Source organism: Puntigrus tetrazona, chromosome 25, assembly GCF_018831695.1.
Source record: "Puntigrus tetrazona isolate hp1 chromosome 25, ASM1883169v1, whole genome shotgun sequence".
Classification (NCBI taxonomy): Eukaryota; Metazoa; Chordata; class Actinopteri; order Cypriniformes; family Cyprinidae; genus Puntigrus; species Puntigrus tetrazona.
Window position 1 is genome coordinate 14444767 of NC_056723.1, and position 22024 is coordinate 14466790.

The following is a 22024-nucleotide window of genomic DNA, read 5'->3' on the forward strand; positions in this document are numbered from 1 at the left end:
GGAGAGAAGTATGACGGAAGGAAAGCAGACGTTTGGAGCTGTGGGGTCATTCTGTTCGCTCTGTTAGTGGTGAGTCACTCCAGACTTTACCTTACAGGAACAGTTCACCCAAATATAACATTTCTGTCCACGGCTACTCACCTTCTTGTTGTTCTAAACTCATACGACTGCATTTATCCCGAGCAACATTAAATATTCCTTTAAAAAAAAGTTTTTAGGGTATGGAAAAGAGCAGCGTGAACATTACAGCTAACTATCTCCTTTTGGTAAAGGAACGAATTTTCGTGTTCTCTTGGGTTTGCTTAAATTCCGCGGAAAGACGCAAACAGCATTTAAACGCATCGTATCGTTGCTTGTTTCGACAGCGTGATGGATGAAACATCGATTTCATGGTATCAGCCGTCTTTTTTTATCAGAAATGTTATTTTGTGGAAATGAGCACGCATATTTGAATGAAGGCTGGGAATTGATGTTTCTAAGTCCCAAAGACAATGAAATTTGGAGCGAGTGCGGGACGCAGCTCTGCACCGCGTTATTAGCCGGTTTTATTCGAAATGTTTTACCTGCGCGCCTGAACCGCAGCAATATCCCCGAGAGCTCCAGCTCATTTGAAATGCTCTTGTTCGATTTTGAAAGTAAAATCGAGACCCTTGAGTCTGAGAGGTTTATCTCTCCGCACAGAGCCATGCACTGACCTGCATTTTAAAGCCAAGCTGGATTGTTTTTGACGTTCGAGAAATAATGATGACCGAGTCCTTTCTTCAGAGATCGTTCAGGGACTTCAGAACAGACTTTTACATTCAAACAACCGATCAGGAACTTCAGATCAACTGTTCTCTTCTTTTCTTTCCTTTTGTCTCCCTTATTAATAGCAATGATTTTTATAGGGATCATGTGATCTTGTCTGGTTCTTGGTCTTGTCTCATGTTGTTTTGTCTCATTTTATCTCTCGTGACCTTGTCTCTACTTTTCTCTGTTTTTATTTTGCCCATTGTGTCTTCTCTCATTGGGTCATCTTCTATGGTCCTCTCTAATCTCATTTAACTTCATTCCATCTCATCGTCTCTTTATCTCGTCTCGTTTTTGTCTCCCATTTATCTCAATTGTCTTCTTTTATTTAGTCTTGTTCATTGTTTTCTTTTCTCATCTCATTGCATCTCATCTTTCTCTCTCGTCACCTCATCTCTTTTTTGTTATTACATTTTGTCTCATTTCGTTTGGTTTTATCTCTTCTGTTTTCCTCTTTCATCACATGTCAGCCTGCACTATCCATCGCCATCTTTTATTTCGTCTCGTCTTATTCCATTTTAATTTTGATCTTGTCCCATGTCACCTCATTTCGGCTCATTTTTATCTAATCCCGTTTTTGATTTCGTCTCAGCTTGTTGTGTCTCTTTTGTTGTGTCTTTTGTTTTCTTTCTCATCCAATCTCAACTCTCGTTTCATCCTGTCTCGTTTTTTTGTCTTCTTTTGTTTAGTTTTCTATCATATTTCCGTTTGTCTATTATCTTCATTTGTCTCGTCTCATCATATTGCATCTCTTTTTTCCTTATCTCATTTTGTCTTGGCACTTTTTTCTTATTGTCTCATCTAATCTAGTCTCATTTATCGTCATGTGACCTGGTCTCATTTAGTCAATTTGGCCTATCGTTTCCTGTCTCGTTTGGTCTTGTGTTATTGTCTTGTCTCTTCTGGTTTTCTCTAGTGTCGTCTCATCCCATCTCGTCTTGTCTCGTCTCATTGTTGCGCCTCATCTCATTTTGTCTTGGCTTGTTTCTCCTTTTCTTGTCTCATTTTAGTCTCTCATTACATTAGTCTCATTGCATTTAGTTTGTCTTGTCTTTAGAGAGTTTCTAGTTTTGCCTTCATTTAGTCTCATCTGTCAGTGTCTTCATATCTCATTGTGTCTGGTCTCACTTTTCTTTTCTTTTCTGCTGAAGTTCATTCGGCCGTCCCTTTATGAAATATATATATATTGACCTGCTGTGGAAAGGCAGGCAGAAACAAAACCAAAAATAAAAGTTGACTTCTGACAGACTGTGCTTTGGCAGACTGACTCGATGCTGAATGCACAAAATCCTCTCAGATCCAAAGCGATTGGAGTGCATTTGTGCTCTCGTCCTGTCTCTTTAGTTTTTTGTTATTGCTCCGTTTTGTCTTTCATCAGAAATGAAAATGAAACCTCATCACCCTCCTCTGCAGCGTGTCAGCAATACCGACAGACCCCTTACATAAGAAAAAGCAGCGTTATTATATGAAAACTTAGCATTTATGCGTCAATCCTCTGAGCGCTTTTATTCCAATTTGTTCTTGTTCTCCAGAAATCCTCATTTACTCAGAATTTCTCCTCAGACTGATGCGTTTTCATTTCGGTGTCTGTGTCTTTCGTTTAGGGGGCTCTGCCGTTTGACGACGATAATTTAAGAAACTTGTTAGAAAAAGTGAAGCTGGGTGTCTTTCACATGCCCCATTTTATCCCACCGGACTGCCAGAACCTTCTGCGAGGAATGATCGAGGTCGACGCCGGCAATCGATTAACGGTAAGAAAGTTGAGACATTTTCAAAAGGGTTAGTTATCTAACATCAGTTTTATACACATAAGCACTAGATTTAATTTCATTTTAAACCAAGTAATCGCCAACTATAAAGGTAAAATTAAGTATTCGTACTGTGAGCAAAAAAAAAGTCTACAAGTGCTGCCACCTTGAGGAACAACTGATTAGTGCAAAACTAATTTAATGCACATTTGCGATTCGCAACCTGGTGAAAATGCGTACCTCTGGGCACAACACCGTTTTTACGCCGCAGTTTCGAAGAGAAATGTCCACTGAGTGGCGCTAAAACACAGGTTCAATACATGAACCCTGGCACGTTTGTATTACGTTGATATAGGTATGTATTGCTGTAGATTTCTTATGTCAAATATCTGAAGACTGTCGATAAAGGTTAATGCTGTATCATGTTGGAAATATGCCGTGCACCGAATCCAACCCTAAACGTCCGGATAGTGTTTTCGAACCGAAGCTCCGTGAGCTAGCGAACAAACCTACTGTCTATAAAAATAGATATGAAGACATGTGTGATGTTAATCAGTTTTAAAACATCCCAGCATATTAATATTGTTTTTCTTGAAGTAATTGTGCGAATATTCCACTTTATTAATTGAAAATAGTTTTCCTGCCACTAGTGTTCAATTGTTTTGGAAACTGCAGTCATATGTACTTATTGGTACGTATTTTATGTTTCCCTAAAAAGTGCTCCCGGGTACGTTTATGCCATGAGATCAATTTGTGCATTTAATCACGGGTTACAAAAATCGTAATAGTACACCAAAGTATATTTTGGGATAACAAGCTGTGGATCTTGTCTTCTACGTGTTTTTCACGTATGAATAATGTGATGAGATGCTAAATAAGGTGTTAGTAGTTAGCAGCCAGAGAAAGGTAGGGTTTTTTTCTGTTCCTCTGGCGTTTTCTGACTCTTGTTTTGGATTCAGTGGGGAATCTCGATGCTGTGACTCGGCGATAAAGAGAAAGAGGGTTTGAAATGTAGGTTTGATGTGCAGATAGTAAAGCTGGTCGGACAGTTCAAAGGTAGCGCGTTTGTGTGTTTGGAGATCAGCTCAGCGTGTCCAGACACATCTTCTATCACCGTGACCTTTCTCTCCTCACAGAGGACGCAGATACTAAACAATAAGGAGCTGCTACTGTCTTGAAGAAATGCTGAAATCAGAGTCTGATATCTGTCAGTTTGTCAGGCTGTGATCCCTGTTTTGACTCGAGAGACAGGGGACAGAATATTTGTTGAAATACCAAAAGACACTCTTGAATCCTAATAAGAAAGAAACCTAGGGTCAGGTTTAACGTTTGCTAGGTGCAGGGGTCATGAGAATTCAAGAGTCAAGGGTCCACAGTAAGACGTCTCAAGAGCACGTTTCAATGTAGAAACAGCTTAAACAGGAAGTGGAAGTCTGTCTCCACAGGAAACCTCTGCATCAATATCTCCATTTACTCTCCTAGACTAAAAGTGCAGAAGATATTTCAGTCTCACGTCTCTGCAATTTCAGAAGAAAAATTCGTCGAAAAGGCTGTAATCTCGCAGAACATCGTCTCGTGATCACGTCCTGCGTCTCATTAGCTTGTTCTCGTTAACTTTTACGAGCGCGGCATTTTAATGAGTCACGGTGACTTTGAAGGACAGGCCTGCAGGAAGCGCACGTCTGTAAGAGCACCGATGGAGTTTGATAGCAGCCCGAATCGTGAAGAAGAAAACTCCGCAACGAGCGATGCTTCATTTTTTCTCAATGCAAAACAATTCACAATAAACACTCGTGAAAATATCACACAGACGTTTCTTTTTAGCAGTGAACTAATAATAGGCCTCCGCATCTACGTATTGAATTTGTTGATCGCATTTTAATGTTTTAATGTTGAAAATAAACTTATTTATGTTTGTCTGTTATCTAAACATATAAATACGCAAAACATATTAATCGATCTGTCTCTCTGCTTGCGTCTATCGATTGATGGATTGACCCATAATACGTAACCAATATATTATGCATTTAGATTTCTGTCCAATTATATTTTTGTCTGCTGCATAAGTTTTATGACGATAAATGCAACATATTTATATCCAAATTGCATTGGACTTAGTTAGCAAGCTTAAACGAATTAACACATTAATTCTGCCATTTTCAGTTTATTTATCATTTATTTCAGTTATTTATTTATTTATGTGTCTATATATTAGCATATATTTGTCATTTTTATCACTTATTTATTTTTAGTTTACTTTTTATGCATTTTTTACGTTTATTTAAATTACTGAAATGAATTAAAAACTATTTTAACAGTTATTTAGTATTACTTTTGGTCTGTTTACCAAAACAAATGTATAAATAAACACCTAGCACCTCCGTTGCATAAAAAAACACATTCAGTTCAAAGCAAAATAAACACTTGCCTATTTTTACACGAATAACTACAAATCCGTTCGGATAAAAACACTACGTCGTGTTTCGTGAATAAACGGTCGACGTTTTTGAATAGCACCTGTTCATTTTTCTAGGTAATTAGCTGTGGATTGTGTTGTTTTTCAAGGGTTTTGCCGCATGCTAACGAATGCATTAGTTGTTCGCGCGTGAGGCATTAGCATATGTGAAATACATATCATAGAAAGAGACGGTAGAAAGTAGAAAGCAGTTATGAGCCCCTCCAGCACAGAGATGCAAGTACTAATAATATCTCAGCTCGTTTGTCATCAAAGATCAAACGTCTGAGCCGGACTTTCGCTTCTGGACCTTGAGACTTTAGCTTCACGAGACCGTAGCACGCGTCCCATTCGTCATTTTTCAGAGCGGACCACCGTCCACTGATAGAGAGGAAGAGATTCATATACAAAACCAACAAATAAGAAAATATTAGTTTTATATAAACCTTTTATTTTATACATTTTAATTATTAAATTATATTCATAATTAATTATATTACATTATATTACATTAATTACATTACATTATGTTATATTCGTAATTAATTTCTTTATTTATGCATTATTTCTATTCATTCATTCATACTATTTGAACACAATAGCCCCATGCATATATTGAGGCTTTGCTTTTTTTTCCAGCTGCGTTTATCTTAACATTATTTTCAAACTGACTTGAAGACCTGTTTTTAATGAACGACCTGTGTGTTTCTCTTGCAGTTAGAGCTGATCCAGAAGCACACGTGGTACATGTAAGTACTCAGAAGTGTGTGTGTGTGTGTGTGTGTGTGTGTGTGATGAACACGACAGCAGCAAGGACAGTGTTCCTCGGGCCTCTCGTCTCGTCTGCTTCCTCCAGAGACGCAGACAGCAGGCCAAGGCCGGCCTCTCTGGGGTCAAAGACACGCCGCACGCCTTTTTTAAGCAGAACACTTACGCTTTTCGCCGCCCCGCCGTCTTTTCTAGCAGATGGTGACAGCAAATATTTGGAGCGGGTCTGAGGGGGATTTAGGGTCAGAGCGGGCCGCGTTCGTTAGGATCGCGAGGCTTTATTAATTATGGTGTGACACAGAAAGCAGTCCGTGCTGCGAGAAACACGAGCGGTTAATCAGCACGCGTTGTTCTAATGACAGATTTGTTTGTCTTTATAATCTTTCATTAAAACGCCTTTGAAAAGCCCTCACACCGATATCAGAGACACGCAGGCTGTTGGGTAATATTTTATACTGATGTATTCATATTTTAGATTGATGTTCATTAGTGTTTGATGTTACATACATTTTCTTACACCGATCTCCGCAGTCAGCTAGCATTAGAGTAAATTATAAAGTGTTTTCAGCTTTAAAAAGTAACGGTATTGACTTAAAATGATACGTTTAGTTGAGTATAGTTTCTTCATAACATTTTACAGAGTAGAATACCAAGATTTTATTTATTTATTTATTTATTTATGTATTGGTAGGCAGTGTTCTCTCAAAACTGCATTTGTTTGATCCAAAATACAGCAAAAGCTTTAATATCAAAATCTTTTTTTTTATTATTATTTGGATATATTCTAAAATGTAAAATATTGGTGTGTATATATATATATATATATATATATATATATATATATATATATATATATATATATATATATATATATATACATAATTTTATTTTATTTTATTTTATGGGTTTTTATATATATATTTTCGGTACATTTATCAATTTATTTTTGTATTTATTTTATATAAATGTTTTTTGCTCACTTTTTTGTATTTATTTTTGGTGGAAGAGGTTAGTGTGGGATAAAAAAAAAAAAATCACATTAATTCATTTGATTAAAACCCTATAAATTATACATATTATATGTTAATTATTCGTATTAACATTAATATTATCCAATAGCCAATATGCAGCATTCACCACTACATAAATATTACACTAAACCAAAACCAGGCTACACTTTGTGGGTTTTGCCCCATTCTTCCACCAATCCAAACGTCACATAGACAGCATATTTATATTAACGGCTGCAAAACACCGACAGGCTCACGCTTTCTCTGAGGGCTTGTGTTGTCGTTGGATGTGTCTCAGAGGAGGGAAGAACGAGCCGGAGCCGGAGCAGCCGGTGCCCAGGAAGGTGTCGATCCGCAGCATCCCTTCGGCCGACGACATCGACCCGGACGTCCTGGAGAGCATGCACTCGCTGGGCTGCTTCCGGGACAAGAACAAGCTGATGAAGGACCTGCTGTCGGACGAGTGAGCCACGGTTTACACGATCTAGTTGGCATTTTAGTTACTTTTTTACGTTTATTACTTGATGAACGGCTGTTTCCCCCCCCCCGGTCTCATCAGTGAGAATCAGGAAAAGATGATCTACTTCCTTCTGTTGGATCGTAAGGAGAGATACCCAAGCCACGAAGACCAGAACCTCCCTCCTCGCAACGATATAGGTAATGATCACTCATTAATACAGAGTTGTATGTTACATTCGTTTACGATTCGTGTCATTTTTTGAAAAATAAATGTTTTAATATATTTTTTGTTTTTAATAATATACGTTAAACAAAAGTAAAAAAAAAAAAAAAAAAAAGTATTTGGCTGTGAAAGCATCAAATACACATCACAAAAAAAGTAGCTTTAAAAGATTTTATTTGATTGAGCATAGAATTTATTACACTTTTAGGCTACAACAGTCAAAATTAATAAATAAATCAGTGGGTTTTAAATGGGTGTTATTTAAAAAAAATTTTTTTACAGTAATTTAAAAGCTACTGTATTTACAAATTATTATAAATAAATTTAGTCGGAATGTTTAAATTAAAATATACGTTTATTTTATTCTACGTGCAGTAGGTGTATTTGTAGCAATACCAAAAAATACATTGCATGGGTCAAAATGATTTTATGATGCTAAAAAAAAAAATAATAAAAATCATCCGAATATTGAGTAAAGATCATGTTTCGTGAAGATATTTTGTAAATTTCCTACTTAAGGTAACACTTTGCAATAAAGTGTCATTAGGAAATGTATTAGTAACGTAATGTTAATAAACACAACTTCACGTGATTTTAATAAAATGTAGTAAATGCTAAAATTAGTTAATAAATGCTGTAGAAGCATTGTTCATGTTGTTAACTTCAGCAACGTTAACTAATAAACCTTATTGTAAAGTGTTACCAAACTTAATTATCGCTTAGTATTATTGCTATAAACAGAACTACAAAGACGATTTTTTTAAACAGTTGTATCTCTGCTAAATATTGTTGATGCGTCATTAGAAAGATTATTTATTCAGCTTTCGGATGTTGCAAAAATGTCAAAATTGACCCTTTTGACTGATCCTGTGGTCCAGGGTCACGCGTACGCTGCTTTATCTCATTATTGAAACTAATTTGTAGTTTTTCCAGGCCAGTAGTCAGCGCTTGAACAGATGCATTCACTGCAGCAGGCACTGGCTATTGATTCATTCACGTCGGAAGCGGCTGAGAGCGGCTTTATAGACAACCGCTCTGTATTGAACATGAGAACGGCCATTTTGAACTGGGTTCTGTGTGTGTGTGTGTGTGTGTGTGTGTGTGTGCGTGTGTGTGTGTGTGTGTGTGTGTGTTTTTCGTGCGCAGACCCGCCGCGGAAGCGAGTCGACTCACCCATGCTGAACAGACACGGGAAGAGGAGGCCGGAGAGGAAGTCTATGGAGGTGCTGAGCGTTACGGATGGAGGTTCACCTGTACCTGCACGACGAGCCATCGACATGACACAACACGGACAGAGGTGCACCACACACACACACACACACACACACGCTCTCTTATGCTCATTAAGGATGCATTTATTTAATCAAAAATGCACTAACGTTGTTAAATGTTATTATAATATAAAATATTGAATTAATCAGGACAGACAGCAGTTTCATTTCAGTTGAATTGCAGTGCAAAATATCAAATTGGAGACATTGGGGGCCAAAAAAAATCACATTCGTATTCGAATGTGGTAAGGTTTAACCATTAGATCCCTGTTTATAAATATAACCTCTGTTTATAACAGAGTATTTTTTGTAGAGTTTCATAATTGCTTTTTTATTGTGTATATTTAAACATTATCACACAAGTTTTAATCTTTTTTAAATGTTAATCACAGTGTGATATTCACATACACGTTCAACAGTGAACGTTCAACGGGATTTAATCAAATAAAAAGTTTAAATAATGTTTAAAAGCAACCGAATGCATTCTGGGAAACTTTCTTGTATTATATTATTATATGACTATTATGTCATCTTGAAGGCTGCTAATATTGTTTTGGGCGTCTCCTATAATAGCTTTACAGGTGAAAAACACGCTTTTGTTTTCTCAAAATATGTGTTTAATATCGCCTCATTTTCCAGTGATTCTCAAACGATTCGTTCGAAGCAGTTCTAAGATTCAGTCTCTCTAAACCCCGCCCTCCCGCGAGACTACTCTGCTCTGATTGGTCCGATGGGCCTCTCTGTTGTGATTGGTTTACCGCATAGACTAGTCATCGGTAAAGTGGCGCGTTTGTGGGCGGGGTCGAGCTGTAGTACAGCTACAGTACTGGCCCGATTTCCGAGAGGTAATCTAATTCGTTAAAATGCCAAAAACAGCTGTGTTGTCCTCAACTTTTTGGCGAGTGAAATGAATTTACGTCAGTGCTGGAACGACTAGCCTCTCCGTGACACGCTTTGCTTCCTCAGTTCCTATGGAAACCAATGGGAGCGACTATGGTCACTATGGTGAAATCCGTCAAGTCAAGAGCGATGCAATATGGTGGACGTCTTACGTATCACGGCCCATAGAAACAGTCGCTAATGTGACATCTATGTATATATATATATATATCGCTTCTCGTCGCGCCCAGCAACTACTGTTAAAAATTCACTGTCAACGACGGCGATGGTTGGGTAGAAAAAAGATTGAATAAAAAATAAAGTAGCCACTTAGTTACAGAAAAACGAACGTAGCTAAAACTAATAAAAAGAGCAAAAATTCAACCCAGCTTTATTTTTTTTTTACTTTTTATCAATAATTCAACATTTGCCGCCTCGTGGGTTCTTGTCTATCACTTGATACTCAAACGAAATATCAAAAAAACAGTTTTTTTCAGGTTCGCTGTGCGTTTGATGAAGCTGTGGTTTCAGATTCTCAGCCGAGGAATATTTCATGGCCCCTCCGGCTGTATGTCATTGCGTTTGTTTTCGAGAAACACCGCTGCGAGGCGAGTACCGTCCGAGGCTTGAGAAATTATTCCCGTCCTTCACCGATCACTATTTTTTTTTTTGTTCGAGCTTTTTAAACTCCGCTTTCCACGAGGCGCTTCAAATGTCAGGTTGTCTTTCTAAAAAAGCTATCTGAAATAAAAAACGGAATGAGAGAAACGCTTTCGCAACCGACGCCATTGAAAAGAGCACTTACCTCCCGTCTTAGAAGAAAGTCCTTTGTTCTCTTTGGACGTTAACTCCGTGTTTGCTGGTTGTGTCTTCTGCTGCAGTAAAAGCACGTTCAGTAAAAGCTTGGATATCTCGGATGCCAAAGCAAAGAGCAAAGAGGAAAGGTACCGGCTGACCTCTGACCTCCAGATAGTTGGTAGAGCTTTAGTCATCAAAGATGCAGAGACGCTTTTTCCTGTCCAGAGCTTTCCAGAGAAACCCTCTCACTGACCCGCGCCGCACTCCTGAAGGACCGTTTAGCACCCGTTCGGTGTTACGATACTTTGTGTTTACAAAAACTCGCCGAAAGCTAATTAGCACACTTCTACTAAATACGAAAAAATAAAAATAGCGAAACTTAATGGTCATTAATTGCTTCTTGATGTAATATCAGAGCACTGACAAAAACGCTGAATCTCACTAAAAGTATATTATTTTCAACTGCAAACATTTTTAATACGATAAATTTTAAATAAATATGAAACATAATTATTTTGATATATAATATACTATATTATACTATAAAAAAGCCAATTTTATGACAGATTTATTTTTGTATTATTAATATTTCAAATTAGCTTTTACTTTCCCTTTAAGTATTGCGCTATTGTTAATTGATCAATTTTCTTTAATACTCTTCTTTCTTTAATATTAATCTTTTTCTTTCATTTGTTTTTTTTTTTTTTATAATTTTAGCATTTCAAATAAAACATGGTGCAATATGGCAGTATTATTTGTGTACTATTATAACTTTTATTAATTCGTCTTGGCTTTTTATTTTCATATTTTCAGCATTCACTTGTTATTTTATACTCATTACCGTTTACAATGCATTTATGTGTCCGTTTTATTAATTTTAGGACTTCCAAAAAAAAAAAAAAATCAGTTAGTTGTCAAGGCAGCATTTTTTAAAATATATATATTTTTGCACCTGCTTAGCTTTTCCCTTTAAATATACATTTTAATAGAACCAGTAAATGTGACTGCATTATTTATTTATTTACATGATTTTTTTTTTTTTACATTTCTTTCTTTCTAGTTTGTGAATTGAGGCCCCGTCAGAATTTCTCAGATGTGTATCATTAAATGAAGTAGCTTTACGGTATATGAAACCTCTCGCTTTATCCGATGTCGCGCCATCTCTCCATGAATGAATTTATTTTAGCCTCCGCTCTCTTCGCTCTCATTTCTCCACGTCAACTTTGAACCCTCACCTTCCACTGTATCATAACAAAGTAGGTCTCATTCCTCCGATTCATCTCAAAACTCAATTTCATTACGTTCCTTTCATTCCCACTCAAATGGCCGGGGCGTATCTGACGGCGGGATTGAAACGGGGGATTGACAGGAGACGACCCGAGACTGACGCGTACGCCACCTGAGGATTTCTCAGTGATTGCCTTTCAGAAGGAAGCAGCCGCGCGTCTGAAGAAAGACCGTCTTCAGCGGGATCCAGCGCTTCCTACTTAAAAATTACAATGAGAATGCAAATTGTTACTAAATGTTACGTTAAATTACGTTTGTCCTATTATATTGTCCTATTAAAAAAGGAAAAAGAAAAAACATAACTTGAATGAGTCGAGATGTTCTGAAATGACAGGAAACTCTCTGCATCTTCACTTCTGTTTGCAGTAGATGTAGATAGATTATACTTTTTATTTATTTATTTTTTTTAGCTGTGATTTTAGATGCCATTTAGATGCGTACTCTTGAATTAAAATTGTTTTGTTTTTAATTTAGTAAAAACTTTTTTTATTTGTTTGTTTTTAGTTTTGTTTTATTTATTTTGTTTAGATTTGTTTTTTAGTTTTAGTTTCGTTTTTGTTTAGTTTTAGATTCGTTTTTGTTTGTTTTTTGTGTTTATTTTTTTCTTTGTGTGTTTTGTGTTTTTACTTAGTTTTTTTTGTTTGTTTGTTTTTCTTTTGCATTTTATGTCTTCTATTTTTTTTCTTTCTTTTTTTTTTTACTGTTGTTTTGTGTCTTAGGTTTTGCGCGCGTGCGTGTGGTTTTTTTGTTTTCTTCTCTTTTTTTCCTCTCTTTTTTGTTTTTATTCTGGTGCCAAACTTTTTTCTTCATCATGATTTTACTACCTACTAAAATAGTGCTTTTTTGAACTAGAAACGACCTCAGAAATAGACAGTGCGTTGCATCACTTGTGTTTCTGTGCTGTTTATCGACTTTAAAAGGCTTGAGATCAGTGTGTGTCAGACTAAAAAGAGACTTTGAAATGTAATTTTTAAAAGTTGGATCGGTGTGATGAAGCATGTGGGAAGGAGAGAGTTTTTTGAAATGGAAAGTATATGAACAAGAAAAGTACGTTTTTATATCGACTTAAGTCTATAAATGTTATCCTCAATCATTTTAGAAAATCAGTTTTTTAAACAAAACAAATCTGAATAATCGTTTAGTTAATGTTTTGTATATTTTAAGATTATAACGCTCTTATTAGTCGCCGTCTAATGCCTTTCACATCTAAATATATAGGTTTAGCAAACTCTGCATTGTGCTGCCTCACTCCTGTTTAACTCCAGAACAAAATCATAACTAAAATTAGCATTAGCCGGATTCTGTCTAGCCATCTGACAGTCATCATAGCGTCTCTGTTCACTGTAGACACCCACACAAGAGAGAAACGCCACTCATTAGAAGGATCCTGAGCCTACTGATTCAGATATAAACATCCACTTTGACATTTAACTTAAAGGAACGGCGCACCCAGAAATGAAAATGTGCTGTTCGTTCACTTGCCCTCAGGCCATTAATATGTAGGTGACTTTTTTTTTTTTTTTTTTTTTTTTTTGGTCTTGAATAGTACAGTATTGAGGATTTTTAGCTGAAACTGTGGAGATTCGTGCAATGCAAGTCGGCGGCTGCTTGTTTTGGAAAAAAAAGAAGAAGAAAACAAGAAACCCATGGCTTCTGATGATATATTGAGGTCGTTTGAAGATAAGTGATCGGTCTGTGCAAGAGATTGAACATTATTTAAATCCAGAGCCTCGGGAAAACAGTCCAGAGTGCCGACTGGCTCGCAAACGAATCGTTCTTTTGAACTGATTCTTGTTCGTGAACCAGCTCAGCAAAGCGTCTGAAATAGTTCGCGGAGATCTACAAGCTACTCGATCAGAACTCGCTTCGGGATGACCGACAGTCCCTTTGACTCGAACTGAGCCAAAATATCGGCGCGTCTGATCCCATGATGAATGAACTGATTCAGTGCCTCGGTTCCTCCCGCAGTCACCGAAAAGAGTCGCTGACGTGACCGTGCGTGAACCGAGCGTTTGAACGGTTTATGTGAATAGGTGAGCTGAAGAAAACTGGTTCATTGATGTTTTAGACGTGTAAAGCATCCGTGCTTAACATCATTATTGAGCGCTTTAATGATATAATTAGTGATATGATTGCGTGATTATGCAAAACCAACTTATGAAGTGAATCAGAAGCAAACCGTCTGAAAGAACCTGTTTCGTTTCACTTCGTAAGACCTCAGTGTATCATCACGAGCTATGGGTATTCATTTTGTGTGTGTTTGTTTTTTGACTTGCGTTATATGAATCGCCAAAGACCTTTGACTTCCATAGTAATTTTTCCCCTCTTCTATGGAAATCAATGATTGATGATCAAGATTCACGGTTGCAGAAGTGATAGAAAGACGAGATGAGAGAGTGTTTTGTTGATTTAAAGCTAAAGAACGGCAGTCAGATGCATCACGGTACAGTTTGCATTGTTTGGAAGGGGAAAGATGAATATGTCAGAAAAGACTGAGGAGGATTAGATGTGTGAGAGTGAAGAGCTCCTTGTGCTGATGAAGACTTGAGCTGATAATCTACGTGCTTCGTTCTTGAAGATGATTGAAATGTTCGATCTGGATCTGTGTGGACATCTGCTGTCAAAAACAAAAAAACAGTTACATGCCTGAAGATGCACTTCTTTTTATAAGATAGCATTTCTTTATTTCAAAATAAATAAATAAACTTGTATATATATATATATGTATGTATATGTGTGTATTATGTAAATATAAATACATGCACATACAGCATATATTTAAAAATATACATTTATATTCATACAATTTATATAAACATGTATTTCATATATATAAATGTAATATATTATTTAAAAAATACCATGATTTGTTTTTTGCTTAAAAAAGTTCAAAAAGATCAACAATGTAATGCATCTTTGCTAAATAAAAGTATTAATATCTTTTTTAAAAAGTTAAACGAAACAATAATAATAAATAAAAAAATTTTATATCAATGAATAAAATGATGTTGTGGCCACAATTTTTTCAACATGAAAAAAGACCGTAAACTGACACATAAAGGCCGATTCTTGTTGTGTCTATGGTTGCGTGCGATCATCATCGTCCTGTTCTCTCTTCCCGTCCCCTCTCAGCTGTAAGCGGTGTCTGACCGTGTGTTTTATGGTCTGTGTCCTCGCAGGTCACGGTCCATCAGCGGCGCGTCCTCTGGTCTCTCCACCAGCCCTCTCAGCAGCCCACGGGTGAGTGACTCCGCCCCCAGAACACCCACCTCTCTCTGTCCACCAATCAGCACACATCTGCTCAATCACCTTCGTGGCAATCATTTCACACTCCATATCTACTGTATGCATTGCACAGCTGTGACTAGTCGCAAAGAACATTTTGAATTATTGTCTATTTGAGTACACACACAGTATGCAGTGGTGTTTTTTTTTTGTTATATTAGTTATTTGATATTATTAAAATTTGGTGTCTATTTTCAGTTAAATTTTAAGGTTTTTGAAATTTTGATTATAATATATGTTAATTATTATTATTTATTTAATATTTATTTTTTTATGTTATTTAAATTTCATTAATTTTAGAAACGTTGCTGTAAAATCTCGTTTTAATATTTTATTTTATTTCAGTTTGTATTTTATTTCAGTATGTATATTTTATTTCAGTTAACAAAACCACTAGGTATGATTTTGGTGATCACTGACAATTTAGTGCTTTTTATTGAGATATTATTATTTTTAAAAACCCTTAAAATTCAGCATGACTGAATGAAAAGCTAATGAAACCGAATCAGTCATAGGATATAGGAACCCTGGAAATAGCCTTCTGTGCTCTAGCAAGCAAAGTAAACAAGGAAGGAAACCATGCAAGAATGAGTTGCAGAAGACATCCGTTTTTGTTTCATGGAGATATACTCTTTCATCCTATCTGCTGCTCTCTGTGTCTTTCCCCAAGTGGAAATCCAGCTCAGGGAACGCTGTAGAAAATCCCACTCCTCTGATTAGCACAGAAGCTCTTGGCTAAACTTTTCCAGTTGGCTTGTTTAAGACGGCTCACAGATTACCAAGGCTTTACCCTAAAGCTCGCCAACGTATAGTGCCGATTCCAAGAGTAAATTGATTTAGAAGTTCACTCTAAACCTCTGTTCTGTATGTCACATGAAAACTGAGGATTTTGGAGTCGGTCTTTTCACGTTTGACATAAATTAGGTTAATGTACTGCTTGTTACTTTTGTGAATCTGTTTGCTTTGATTACTTTGCTGGATTCCAACTGTGAGGAAACGATTAGCGCTTGAAGTGTTTCTGCAACCTGGTAGCTTTTGTGTTTTGAGACATTCATATTCAGATGCTCACGAGCTTTGAAGGTTTATGATTCAGAACTTGGACACAGTCAGGCATTGCATTTCTTTGACGTTAGTTTGTTAACAGATGAGTCCAAATTCATACCGCAAATTACAACTCTCGTACATGATTTATTGTTTGATACCCAAGTTGCTCATTTCACGGCAGAAAATGTGCTCTTAAATCCCTTTTTATTTCCCCCTTGGCAGCTTTCTTTGGTGTGCCTGAAAAGACTTAATTTGCTCGTCACAATGGTCTTCTTGCATCTTTCGCTCACCAGTCTTGGCTAACTGCATGCTTTTTTGTTTCTTCTACACCACCATGGCTCCTTATTCCTCTTTAAATTATTCCTTCCCTTTTTGTGTGTGTTTACCCTACGATGCTTTGACTCGTGCCTGTGTATCTCGATGTGTTCTGCTCTGGTTCTTACCTTCCCCCAAAGCCTGTCCGAAAGTTCTGTGTCCCGCCTCAGTCCACTGAGCTGCTCTTATCTCCCAGTTCTAGTATCAACGACTCGCTAAAACCAAACTCAGATCACAACGAGTCAAAAAAACCCACTTCTAACTCCCTAACGCCAAACTCTATTTCTGAGTCTCTCTTGCCCTGCCCAAAGACCCAAACTCTTCCAGCCAAACCCAAAGACAAACCCTTACAATCCGCCCGATCAAACCCCTTACCTGAATCGGAGCCCGAACACATTTCATCAGCCAAGTCAGAACCTTCAACTCCATGTCAACCTCAAGCACCCTGTATACCGGGCAGCCCACTGGTACGGCGGGCAACCCCAGCCTCCATCATACCCCCTCAACTCTCGGTCCCCTTTAGGCCTGTTGTCCCTCTTTCTCCTATCCGACTACACCACTTCCACCCTGTTCCCAGCTCTGACCACACCACCAAATCTATCCCCACCATACAGGTGACCCCCCACCCCTCTCCAAGGGGCAGCCCTATCCCCACCCCCAAAGGAACGCCCGTGCACACGCCTAAGGACAGCCCAGCAGGGACGCCGACCCCTACGCCACCCCCCAGCCCCTCCATCGGGGGAATGCCCTGGAAGACGCGCCTCAACTCTATCAAGAACAGCTTCTTGGGCTCACCGCGATTTCACCGCAGGAAACTGCAAGGTATTGGTGGATAGAGTAAACAAGCTACCATTCATCCATTTATGCATTATCCGAACCACTTGCCCTAAATAGGGTCGCAGAGCCTATCCCACCATCTTAGGCCGAAGAAAGGCAAAACTCTGGACGGATGGCAAGGCCACGATTCACAAAACTGTGAAATCAAAATTATTTAATCCATTTCTGTTAGCTTTGAGGCAAATCTAGATATTATTTTACTATTAAATATTATTATAATATTAATTCATTCTCTTTTGGGAAAACCAACAATGAGCCAACAATGTTGAGGATGTCATCTTGTCTTATAGCTGGGGTTTTTCAACTCTGGCCTTTGAGGTCTACTTTAATGCAGAGTTTAGCTTCAACCCTAATCGGACTACATTGAACAATCTCATTGAGATCTTCAGGATGACTACAAAGCTACAGGCAGTGGTGTTTGATTAGGGTTTGAGCTAAACTTTACAGTGGATCTCAAGGGCCAGAGTTTATAGTTTCTTGTCCAATAAATGGCTGTAGAAGAGGGTGTCCAATCCTGTTCATGGAGGGCCAATTTAATTCCAACACACTTTCTTGGAAGTTTGAGTCTGAAGACCTTGATTAGCTTGTTCAGGTGTGTTTAAGTAGTGTTGAAGCTATGGCAGGACAATGAGTGTGTTTACATGCACATCCTTAAACAGATTATGCTTAATAAAAAGAAAACGCACTTTGTCATGTAAATGCTTTTGTCAGAGTAAGGCCATAAATGGCACATTAACTGGTCGCAACTGGTAATTTTTTGCCTCTTACTCTGAATATCGTGCGGCATATAAATGCAATAACACATTGTTAGTGCAGATTTAAGAGCATGTAGACCGATCAAACGTCTCACAGTAAAGAAAGACTTTTTCATAATGAAAATGTGTTCTCATCTCGTGCAGCAGAAGTACAAGCGGTTCAGTCACAATGCTGCATTTATAACTGTATGAGAGGATAATATATGTGCTGTAAGTTGCCCGCTGACGTTGCAAGCTTCATTTAACATCACAACTGACAAATATATCAAATAGATGCACAAATTCTTATATTTTGATGTCATTAAATTGAAATAAACTGATTTATTTGCATTGTCAGGTTGCTAATGTGCATGTAAATAGGAAAAAATGATCATATTAATAATTATTAGCTTACTGGTGTGCATGTAAACATGCTCAATGGCCAAACGAAGATGTTCATCTTCACGAATTAAGATACTATATATATGTCAGTCTCTGCTGACCTTGAACGTGGTTGTCTCAGTACTGTCTATGGAGAGTCAAAAAACTGTTAATTTGTGTTCTGAAAATGAACAAAGGTCTTACAGGTTCAGAAATCTGTTTGATAAGGTGTTTAATACTGGCTCAGTAAGTCACAACTAGACTTGTTGGGTGGCCAACAAAGGCAGAATAAGAGAATTTTGACTAGATCTTCTAAATCCCTCTTTATATAGTCACTCTACATTGAGTCATTATAGGTCTGAAATAACGCTCTTACCTCCTCCAGTTTGACTGGATCCGTTTCATGGCTTGTTGTGGCTAAATGCTCTCATTTACATACTGACTGTAAACTAATATTAAGCCTGCTGCCATGGTTACCACTTCACGTTGTTTCAGTAGCATCGGTTTGCATTTCTAAATAACTTCTCTTGCATGCGACCACTTAATGATCCATTTTTGTTGTTGGCATAACCTTTAATCCCAAGCCAACCGGGCAACATTTGACAAATGCTCACAAAAAAAAAATGCACATTTGCATGCAACTATAGACACTAATTAGATCTGTCCTACATAATGATATGTTGAAAAAAACAACCGTATGCAACTTTGTCGAATGATAAAAATGTAACATGCTAACATCCTTGCTTTATTCTGAACAGTTCCCACTCAAGAGGAAATGTCCAGCCTCACGCCAGAGTCTTCCCCAGAGTGAGTACAGCACCATGTTACAGACTTCCCATTGACTGCTGTTGCTTATTATACTTATTTGCAGGAGCCATGAACCTTTTCATTACAGAAAGAAAGCATTATTATTTTTAGTATTTTTCTATGCATTTATTGTAGCTCGGTCAAATGATTAATCGCTTCATTAAGTGCCTCCATTACGCCATGTTGCCTTTCATGCCGTATGTGAATGTAAACGATCTGCAAGTTCGTAAGATCTAAAGTTGTAAATCCGAAAGTGCCTGATAAATAACGTAAATATTTCCACAATATATATATATACCATGTGTGTATGTATTTCAATATATATATCATTTGACACCACTAATTTATTCTATTATTTTGTTTATTTTCGAGAGAGAGAGAGCATTTTAGGATCACTTACTGCTGGGGATTTTTTATCCGTTTATTTTCATGATAACACCTGGTCTAGCCCACTTTTAATTAATATTGTCATATAAATTAAATGCAACTTTTATTTACTCCCTTTATGCAGCCATTATCGTCCTCCGTACCGTCAGGAGGTCCCTGCAGCGTGGGTGATTTCGGGTTTTATTATTATTATCGGGACATTCGGTTTCCATAAAAATGCCGTAATGCCGTTTCCAGCTTACCATTAAGTCAGTTCCACGCTGGAAACCCAGCCGCCGCGAAACATCTACGAACAGTAGACCTTGAGCAATACTTACCCAACAACAGTGTTGATGTAAACCCCCCCCTCAGCACTTCAGAAATCATCGTGAGTTATGTTTGCCTCGGTTAAACCATTTAGTGTTTTTTTTTCTTCTCCAGTCGTATCTTTCTCCCACTGAGGCGGGTCTCGGCGCACAGCAGACAGCAGTCACAAACTCTCTCCCCCACACGGAGTGATGCCTCATCCTCTTTTGTTTTCTATTTTGTCTTCCATAACTTATCCGCCTCTCTCTCGCTTTCCGCGCCAGCTGGATAAGCCGCGGCGCTCTCCGCTTTCTTTTGTCATCCTCTGCCATAAATCAGTTTCTGGAAGCTAAGTTGTGAGCGACTGTGCTTTGTTGATACACAACAGCGGCGGACCGAGGCTTTTTAGAGCTAGAACGATGTTTAGAAAGACGGTTATTCCTTTATATACTTAATTACAGCTGCTAGTTTAAACATCAGGGGTTTTGCTTGATTTTTTTTTTTCCCCCATCAACAGACATGCTTTAATTTGGAGAGACCTACTGCAGTATGATATAAATACGACTTATACTCTGAAAATTATCGCGGCAACGTACTGAAATGCATTTACATTTTCTAGCAATGGTAAGATTTCGATGGTATATTACACTTTAAAGTAGCTAAAAACGTTTCTCGGTATCATTAATGGTCAAAACAAATTCAACAATATTCATAATTTAGTGGAAAATTTGTGCGCGTGGATGTAAGCTTGTTTCAAAAGCACATAATTTATTGAAACAAATAAATAATCGATGTCCTTAACTGTTGCTTTATCAAGATCAAGTCATGTAAGTAAAAGTATTAAAAATATATTAAAAAAAAAAAAAAAAAAAAAAATATATATATATATATATATATATATATATATATATATATATATATATATATATATATATATATATATATATATATATATATATTTAGACATCTAGAATAGATATTTCATTTAAAAATACTGTATATTTTAGGTATTTAGATCTACAAGTATTTTGGATTATTCATTAAGATTTGTAAATGTAAAAATGTAAATTATCACAGCTTTCCAAATAAGTATATTTTTGTTTGTTTTGTTAGTTTTTTAAATATTTAATTTTTAATATTATATATATATATATATATATATATATATATATATATATATATATATATATATATATATATATTATTAATATATATAATATATATATTTATATATATATATATATATATATAACTTGTGGATACATATTTTGCTGAAATACAACAGTGGGTGTTTATGATTAACAATTCAGAGCCCATTCATTAAATTATAGACACATCTTCAAAACAATTTTCTTATCATAACCAATTTAACTGAAAAGCTGCTTTGTAGAGGTCAGCGTGCCTCTAACTATGCGATCCAACTTCATATTCATATTTTCTAACCAGTGACCTGCTTAAATGCACTTCTGACTCAAAAAATAAAAAAACATTTTTTTTTCAGCTATGTGACCTTACGGATTTTTAAGACTCCTTTGATTTTTGTCCTACCCGTCGATACGACCTCATGCAAAGTTGATCGTGTTAATTTGCGGGGCCCTCTTCCCGCGCGCCGTTCTTTCTCACGGCCCCCTTTTATGAATTATTCAGCATCAATTTATTTTGCATAAGCGCCATAGGATCTATCTTGTTCCGAGCTCTGATAAGAACCGATCTAGTATCCCCCGAAGACTTCATAAAATCTTCATGTTTCGCATTTCTCTCGCTCCGCAGACTTGCCAAAAAATCTTGGTTTGGTAACTTCATCAACCTAGAGAAAGAGGAGCAGATCTTCGTGGTTATTAGGGACAAGCCGCTGAGCTCAATAAAAGCCGACATCGTCCACGCCTTTCTCTCGGTAAGCAATCTCTCTCCGCATGCCTCCAATCGCGTCTCATCCCTCTGTTGTAAACGGCATGGCTATGAATATTTGAACACGCGCTTCTGCGCTCTCGCTATCAGATTGAAAGACTTTGCCCGTCGCTCCGGTTTTGATAGGCTTGGCCGGAAGCCCGTGTTTTCACATTTTGCAAATACCTTTCTGATTTGTGTTTCAATTCTGTAAAATGCTGGTCTGTGATGTTTCCATCCTCCCCGTGGCTGCCTCTTTCATTAGAGGTCAATGGAAAATCAACGCGGGGCATGAATCATTAGCATATAGATGTTGCGCCTCGAGAGGTTTGTGCGGAAGGGAAGGAGTTTAAGTCTGCCGTTTAGACCTGCGAG

At 37.3% G+C, this 22024-nt stretch overlaps 1 protein-coding gene across 3 annotated transcripts in view; it reads left to right on the forward strand.

Annotated features, from left to right (window-relative positions):
• The window catches only part of brsk2a (BR serine/threonine kinase 2a), a 159643-nt gene that overhangs the window by 124104 nt on the left and 13515 nt on the right, over window positions 1-22024 (forward strand). For all 3 annotated transcript variants that reach the window (XM_043228637.1, XM_043228638.1, XM_043228639.1), the window contains 10 exons: window positions 1-69; window positions 2394-2540; window positions 5710-5741; window positions 7069-7233; window positions 7330-7427; window positions 8599-8749; window positions 14867-14927; window positions 16946-17153; window positions 19042-19090; window positions 21533-21656. In XM_043228637.1, the coding sequence (XP_043084572.1) occupies window positions 1-69; window positions 2394-2540; window positions 5710-5741; window positions 7069-7233; window positions 7330-7427; window positions 8599-8749; window positions 14867-14927; window positions 16946-17153; window positions 19042-19090; window positions 21533-21656 (1104 nt within the window). The remainder of the gene's footprint in view (window positions 70-2393; window positions 2541-5709; window positions 5742-7068; window positions 7234-7329; window positions 7428-8598; window positions 8750-14866; window positions 14928-16945; window positions 17154-19041; window positions 19091-21532; window positions 21657-22024) is intronic.